At 42.0% G+C, this 8,317-nt stretch overlaps 1 protein-coding gene across 2 annotated transcripts in view; it reads left to right on the top strand.

Annotated features, from left to right (window-relative positions):
* The window catches only part of RARS2 (arginyl-tRNA synthetase 2, mitochondrial), a 79,935-nt gene extending 75,855 nt beyond the window's left edge, over positions 1 to 4,080 (top strand). The window contains exons 17-20 of one of the 2 annotated variants that reach the window (XM_082633620.1): positions 393 to 488; positions 1,423 to 1,497; positions 3,287 to 3,350; positions 3,829 to 4,079. In XM_082633620.1, coding sequence (XP_082489746.1) covers positions 393 to 488; positions 1,423 to 1,497; positions 3,287 to 3,350; positions 3,829 to 3,915 — 322 coding nt within the window. In that variant the 3' untranslated portion in view covers positions 3,916 to 4,079. Of the gene's footprint in view, positions 1 to 392; positions 489 to 1,422; positions 1,498 to 3,286; positions 3,351 to 3,828 lie in introns of both variants that reach the window. The other variant, XM_082633619.1, reaches the window with a different exon arrangement.
* The last annotated feature ends 4,237 nt before the right edge of the window (positions 4,081 to 8,317 follow it).

Genomic DNA, 8,317 nt, shown 5'->3' on the forward strand with positions numbered 1-8,317 from the left:
GGAGTGATTCCGAGACCAAAGGCCCTGTTTTCTGGGCTTCTCCAATATCTCACATTCAAAACTAGTTGAAGTACAGTGGACCTCTTATTATGTTTGGGTCTTGTGGGGTTTTTTAAACATTTATGTATTGCACACCTATGAAACGAAATGCTTTTATGTATATTACCTTATTTAGTACTCAGAATAACCCTGCCAAAGAGTATACTCTGTTTTCAGATGAAGAAACAGATGTAGGAAAAACTGAGGCATCGGGTCAAATGATGGTAGCTTCCGAGTCTAGGACTATATTAAGGAAAGCAAGACTGTGCGTTATGAGGTGATGTTCATCCCTTGCAACTGAGTCCTAGGATGACTTGTTTAATCCTTTGTTGTGTTTAAACTTGTGATAACAGTTTGGAAGAGACTTTTGGATGTGGTTATCTAAATGACTTCAACACTGCTTGCTTACAAGAGCCACAGTCTGTTTCGATTCTCCAGCATCTTCTCAGGTACAGTTTCCTAACATTATCAAGTCTCCTTCTGCTCCATGAAATGACTGTTGTAGTTTGCTGACCACTGGAATCAAGAGGCCAGTGACTCTAGACAGCGCTTTTCCAAAGGTGTGACCAAAAAGTGATTGCCTGCCCTTTGGGAGCAGACAGAGGGCATGCTCACGGCTAATCCTTGGGCTTAAAAAATATTATCACCATTGAATTAGGCCAGGTGTCTAACATCCTTTAGGTCATGGTGTGAAGAACGTAAAGCCTGGTAAAAGCATAACCTTTCAGTGTAGAAATGGTCATCTTCTCACCCTCTGTGATAAGTGAAGGAAAATCCCTGCCTTTGTGCACCATCCCTGAGACCATAAGCCCTCCATTTGCCTCTTGGTTTCAGTTCAGCTTCAAATACACTGGGCAAGAGACCATACTTCTGAGCTCTCATGAGCATTATTGATGAAGCCAGACTTGTCAGGAGAGACTGACGAATATCTGGAAGGGATATGGAGGGTTAACAACAAGGCCTATTCTCTGATTGCTACAGAGTGGTCAGTGGTTCTTTCTTGGGATGAGGGGTTAGTTTACTAACATTTGGCTAATCTGTGAGGAAAAATAAGCCAACCTGGTTTTCTTGGCAGTGAGTAGACTCTTGTTTGCTAGATTATGTTCCTAAGCATGGCTAGAGGCTTCGTACATTTAACAGCCATGATTTGAGTCCTTGCTTTGGGCTAGGCCTATGGGATCTCAAGGTGATTTAGAAAGTACCTGCCATCAAGGAACTTGTAAGAAAGAAAGATGTGCCTTTACCTTCAAATTTACGCAAGGTCTTTTTTCATGTATCTTCTACCATTAATGATATCAAGTCAACCTTATATCGTAGATCTTAGCTTAGTGTAATATGCACCCAGCCTTCCCCTGCCAACCACTCTGGTCATCTTTCTTTCAGGTTCGATGAGGTGCTTTATAGGTCAGCCGAAGACCTTCAACCCAGGCACATTGTCAGTTACCTTCTAACTCTAAGGTATGTTATAAACTTGCTATTTTGGGGTTTTAAAAGACATTTGATATGACAAAGGACCTTTCTTTCATCTAAAGGTCTCCTATAGACAAATCCATTGGCCTAAAAAATTATATGCTTTAAGTTACAGGAATTCTTGCTTCATCTTTGCAAATTAGCAGTTAATGTCCATTCATTCATTCATCCAGTGATTGAAGGTCTGGTCACTGGAGTCTAGTGAACGGGAACCGATAGGTACATCATGGGTGGTCACAGTACAGCACATGTTAGGATAGACTGGACATGAGGGGCAATGTGAGGGCACTTAGCCCAGCCTTGAGGGTTCAGAGAGGGCTTCTCAGAGGAGAGGAGTAGATGTCAGTCAGGAGAAGCAAGGTGGCAGAGAAGGAGGGAAAAGCCCAGAGTTGAGCAAGAACATGATACATTAAAAGAACTTGTGGGAGAATGACTATGTTGTGTACTAAGGCATTCTGACTTATTTTCAGGGCAGTGGGGTCCATAAAAAGGTTTTAAGCAGAGGCACAGAAGAGTCAGTCTGATAGAGGGTAGAGAATGAATTGGAAAGCGAGTAGATGACACTTGGATAGAAATTTCATGGTGGCTGTTTTTAGAAAGTTTGAATAGAGGTTGAGTTTTATAGCAACAGTTGTATCTTCTCATAAAGCTATTTAAGAAAGGAAGTGTTGGGCTTCCCTGGTGGCACAGTGGTTGAGAGTCCGCCTGCCGATGCAGGGGACACGGGTTCGTGCCCCGGTCCGGGAAGATCCCACATGCCGCGGAGCGGCTGGGCCCCGTGAGCCATGGCCGCTGAGCCTGCGCGTCCGGAGCCTGTGCTCCGCAACGGGAGAGGCCACAGCAGTGAGAGGCCTGTGTACCGCAACAACAACAAAAAAAACCTCAAGATTTACTGTAATCAGAGATTTATGGGACTTTTTTTTTTTTTTTGCGGTACACGGGCCTCTCACTGTTGTGGCCTCTCCCGTTGCGGAGCACAGGCTCCGGACGCGCAGGCTCAGCGGCCATGGCTCACGGGGCCCAGCCGCTCCGCGGCATGTGGGATCTTCCCGGACCGGGGCACGAACCCGTGTCCCCTGCATCGGCAGGCGGACTCTCAACCACTGTGCCACCAGGGAAGCCCTGGGACTTTTTTCTTGAATATGCTTTTTACCTTTCTTCCCCAGATTTATAGATTTTTTTCCTTTAATTTCCACTTAGACATATAGAGATGAAGAAGCCAGAAAGTCTTATTAAGTGTCACTTAATCATTGAAACTAATGTCATAAGCATCATTTCTCTGGCACTGTTCTTCTTGCTCCCATAACCTAAACAGAAAAAATATTTTAAAGAAGAGTGGCCAGTGTATGCAGAGTGGATTGGTAACTAGTCTTACCCCACCTCCTCCCAGTACAGAAGGAGACAGGCCAGACCGTGTTATACGTTTCATCTTGAGGGATGCCTAAATAAGCGAAAACTAATTATTAGAAAAGAATCCCCTATACTTGTAAAACTAACAATGAAATCATAATCTTAAGAACAATGAAACTGTAACCATAATACCACCTGGTATTAGTAGAACCAGGACCAAACATCTAAAACCGGAGTTTAGTGTGTTTCACTTTGCCAGTTATTGAAAAGCAGTGAATTCCGCCTCAACTTTCCAGCTTTGGAAATATCCTTTAGTGGCTCTCGGCTTTGATTTCTCTAAGTTGAGGGAATAAGATTAGATATCAAGCTCATATGTTACACAGGACATGAGCTGGTCCTACTCATGATTATCCTCTTCCTGTTTCAGTCATCTTGCAGCGGTGGCACACAAAACGCTACACATAAAAAGCAGTCCTCGCGAAGTGGCCGGGGTATGTTATGTTGCGTTTTGCTGTGTAGTCTCCAGCATCCTCAGACTTACTACTGAGTCAGTCTTGTCAGTGTTTCTAAAAGAGCATCCTGTTGTTCACCTACAGCAGTGTACTTATACACTCAAGGTAAAAATTAGAATTGGGCTGTAACGATCAATGTTACTTTCCAACATACTTGACCATGAAACACCTTTTCCTACATCAAGTGACAGGGTGATTAGCTCCCCTTATCTGAAGCTGTACTTTATGGAGTTACTGTTAACTCCCACTCCACAGCCCTTGGGTACCAGTCTTACTATAACAAATCCTAGGAATTTGTCTTCCTTTTGCCTACAGGAAACCCTAGGGCCCTTGGAGATACTGTTCTACTTTAAATTAGAAGAAAGTTAGAATTACTTCTAACAGCAATTTTATCTGTTCACTCACAGTTAGCCTGTTGCTGAATTGACCTTGAATCATTCTTGAATTTTTTTTGTAGGCCAGACTTCATCTTTTCAGAGCTGTCCGCTCAGTCCTAGCCAACGGAATGAAACTTCTTGGAATAACACCTGTATGTAGGATGTAATTTCTAATTAAAATTGCTTTTAAAATACTAAATGAATTCTAGTTATCTATTCTTACATGCCTTGCTATTTAGAATAGAACTGAAACTATTATTCTATGTCAGAATCTATATTTTATTGTCCATATTTTATTAAGTGATTTATCAACTTATTAAATCTTTATCTTTTAAAAAAATCATCTGAGTTTCCTCATGGTCAATAAGTACTAAACAGACTTTTGTTAAACTAAGTTAAATCTTTTTAAAGTCATTGTGGTATACCGGAGACAAAGGATTAGAGTTTAAACTCTGGCTTGAGGGTTTTTTGTTTTTCTTTTTTAATTGAAGTATAGTTGATTTACAATATTATTTAGTTAGTTAGTTTATTTAGTTAGTTTCAGGTGTACAACACAGTGATTCAACATTTTTATAAATTAAACTCCATTTAAAGTTATTACAAAACAATGGCTATATTTTCCTGTGCTGTGCAATGTATCTTTCTTTTTTTTTTTTTTTTTTTTTTTTTCTTTTTGCGGTATGCGGGCCTCTCACCGCTGTGGCCTCTCCCGTTGCGGAGCACAGGCCCCGGACGCGCAGGCCCAGCGGCCATGGCTCACGGGCCCAGCCGCTCCGCGGCACGCGGGATCCTCCCAGACCGGGGCACGAACCCGTATCCCCTGCATCGGCAGGCGGACTCTCAACCACTGCGCCACCAGGGAGGCCCTATCTTTCTTATTTTATACACAGTAGTTTGTATCTCTTAAGCCCCTACCCCTACCTTGTCCCTCCCCCCTTCCCTCTCCCCTCTAGTAACCACTAGTTTGTTCTCTACAGCTGTCAGTCTTTCTGTTTTGTTATATTCATTTGTTTGTTTTATTTCTTAGATTCCACATATAAGGGATAACGGAGTATTTGTCTTTCTCTGACTTACTTCACTAAGCATAATCTCTAGGCCCATCCATGTTGTTGGGAATGGCAAAATTTCATTCTTTTTATGGCTGATATTCATGTTTATACACCACGTCTTCTGTTAATGGACACTAGGTTACTTCCTTATTTTTGCTATTGTAAACAGTGCTGCTGTGAACATTGGGGTGCATGTATCTTTTTGAATTAGTGTTTTTGTTTTCTTCAGATATATACCCAGGAGTGGAATTGCTGGATCATATGGTAGCTCTATTTTTAGTCTTTTGAGGAGCCTCCACACTGTTTTCCAAAGTGGCTGCACCCACTTACATTCCCACCAACAGTGGGAGTAAAAGCCCCTACTGTGTCTGTGCGCAAATGTGCACACTCCTCGTGAGCAGTGTCCAGGCTTCCCACAGCCCTCCTGTCCCACCAGCCCTCTGACCAGCCAGGGGGCTGCCTTCCCTGTGCCGGACCCAGGGCTGGGGTGCCCAATATGTGGCTTGAACTGCTCACTTCCAGGGAGGATCTCCACCTGTGTGATCTCCCTTTTTCTGAGTCCTCTCCCTGGGGTACAGGTCCCAACCTGCTCACTTCACTTCTCTTCCCTTCCTACCAGATTCTGTGTGGATCTTTCTTACAGCCTTGGCTATACAGGAGACTTTCTGCCAGTTTCCAGTTAGTTTTCAGTGAGACTGTTCCACATGTAGATAGATAGATAGATAGATAGATAGATAGGATTTTTTTTTTTACTTTAAAAAATATTTTTATTGTACTTGATTTACAATGTTGTGTTAATTTCTGCTGTAGAGTGATTTGGTTATACATATTCATTTTCATATTATTTTCCACTTATGGTTTATCACAGGATATTGAATATAGTTCCCTGTGCTGTACAGTAGGACCTTGTTGTTTATCCATCCTATGTATAATAGTTTGCGTCTACTAATCCCAGACTCCCATTCCTTCCCTACCTTGGCAACCACAAGTCTGTTCTCTATGTCTGAGTCTGTTTCTGTTTCGTAGATATGTTCATCTGTGTCATATTTGAGATTCCACATATAAGAGGTATCATAAGGTATTTGTCTTTCTCTTTCTGACTTACTTTGCTTAGAATGATAATGTCTAGGTCCATCCATGTTGCTGCAAATGGCATTATTTCATGCTTTTTTTATGGCTGAGTAATAGTGCATTGTTTATATATTCCACATCTTAATCCATTCATCTGTCGATGGACATTTAGGCTGTTTCCATGTCTTGGCTATTGTGAATAGTGCTGCTGTGAACATAGGGGTGAACATATCTTTTTGAATTATAGTTTTGTCTGGTTATATGCCCAGTAGTGGGATTGCTAGGTCGTATGGTAGTTCTATTTTTAGTTTTTTGAGGAACCTCCATACTGTTCTCCATAGTGGCTGCACCAATTTACATTCCCACCAACAGTGTAAGAGGGCTCCCTTTTCTCCACACCCTCTCCAGCATTTGTTATTTGTAGACTTTTTGATGATGGCCGTTCTGGTGTGAGGTGGTACCTCATTGTAGTTTTGATTTGCATTTCTTGAATAATTAGCAATGATGAGCATCTTTTCACCACATGTAGATATATTTTGATGTGTCCATGGGGGGAGGTGAGTTCCACTTCCTCCTACTCTGCCATCCGATCTCCTCTGCCTTGACATCTTACAGTGCCATTCATCCAGAAACTCTTCTTGTAACTGAGATTACGTGTTTCCATGTTTTCAAATCGATGAGGAAGAAAAATCTCAATTTTCTTAGAATTATGACTGTTCTTAAATTACGGGAGAACAAAATTGAGCTTTTTTGTCAATACAGCTGACAACTACTCCCAGAGAACAGGTCTCATACTTTTCATGGCTGTATACAGGTAACTCTTACCAGACTATGTGAACTGGGGCATTGAACACATTTGAATAACAAGGAATTACTTTACAGATACTGAATTAGGATCTTTGTAAAAATTACTCCATTAAACCACATTTGAAATGGAGTTTCTTGAACAGTTTCATGTATCTGCATATTGGTAAGTGTATTTTGTGTGACCTGCTTAGGAAACATGAGTAGGATGTGATCTGTTTGATGGTTACAGCTGTCCTCATCTGAGAATTTCCATTCAGATCTGTTATAATTTATTCTAACTATTGCTACTAGAAATCTTCTGAATACCAATGACAATCTAATTTTATGCATAGAGAAGCAAGTTAGCATGAACTAAAGCTTCTTTAGTTGAATGACCATAGTTTTATATTGGCAAGTATGGTATACCTTAATCCTAGAAAAGACTCCAATTTTAAGTGAGTTATCTTCAAGATTGTTTATTTTCTACTTAAAGTATCATCAGTTATTTTCTTAACACAAATCAGCCATGGAATAAAAAGTTGGGGGCTTCCCTGGTGGCACAGTGGTTGAGAGTCCACCTGCCGATGCAGGGGACACGGGTTCGTGCCCCAGTCCGGGCAGATCCCACATGCCGCGGAGCGGCTGGGCCAGTGAGCCATGGCCGCTGAGCCTGTGCTTCGCAACGGGAGAGGCCACAACAGTGAGAGGCCAGCGTACTGCAAAAAAAAAAAAAAAAAAAAAAAAGTTGGGACATTTTTTACATGTCCAATATCTCCCTCCCCTTCTTTGAACAAACAGTCCCCTTCCCAGATCTGTGGTAGCTTGCTTAGTATTTGTTTTAGGTTTCTTTTGGGGGGGGTTGTTTGTTTTTAATATCTTTATTTATTTTGGCTGCGCCGGGTCTTAGTTGCTGCGTGTGGGATCTTTAGTTGAGACATGCGAACTCGTAATTGCAGCATGCATGATCTAGTTCCCCAACCAGGGATCGAACCTGGGCCCCTTGCATTGCGAGCATGCAGCCTTACCCACTGGACCACCAGGTAAGTCCCTTCCTTATGTTTGAATCTTTGAGTAAACAGACACAAGGGACAGTGATGGTTAAAGCCAAGTCTTTCTGAAAGCAGCTCTCTGAAAAGGCTGTTCAATAATTCCTACAACCTAGAGCCATACAGCCTTGACTGCAGTCCTTATAAATTCCTTTTTTTTTTTTAAGGCTAGCTGGAGGAGGTTTATAGCCATTTTTTGCAACCAAAGAGCCTTGATAAAATTCCAACATATAGAAAGTAAAAAATTTAATGTTTTGGGCTTGTGTTTGTGTTTCTGCATTATCTCTTTTTTTTAATTTATTTTATTTTATTTTTGGCTGCGTTGGGTCTTCGTTGCTGCACGTGGGCTTTCTCTGGTTGCGGTGCACAGGCTTCTCATTGTGGTGGCTTCTCTTATTGCGGAGCACAGGCTCTAGGGACACAGGCTTCAGTAGTTGTGGCACACAGCCTCAGTAGTTGTGGCGCATGGGCTTAGTTGCTCCATGGCATGTGGGATCTTCCCGGACCAGGGCTCGAACCCGTGTCCCCTGCATTGGCAGGCAGATTCTTAACCACTGAGCCACCAGGGAAGCACGTTTTTGCGTTATCTTAGTGGTCATATCTACAACATAAATAGT

Source organism: Mesoplodon mirus (assembly GCF_964341445.2).
Source record: "Mesoplodon mirus genome assembly, chromosome: 10".
Classification (NCBI taxonomy): domain Eukaryota; kingdom Metazoa; phylum Chordata; class Mammalia; order Artiodactyla; family Ziphiidae; genus Mesoplodon; species Mesoplodon mirus.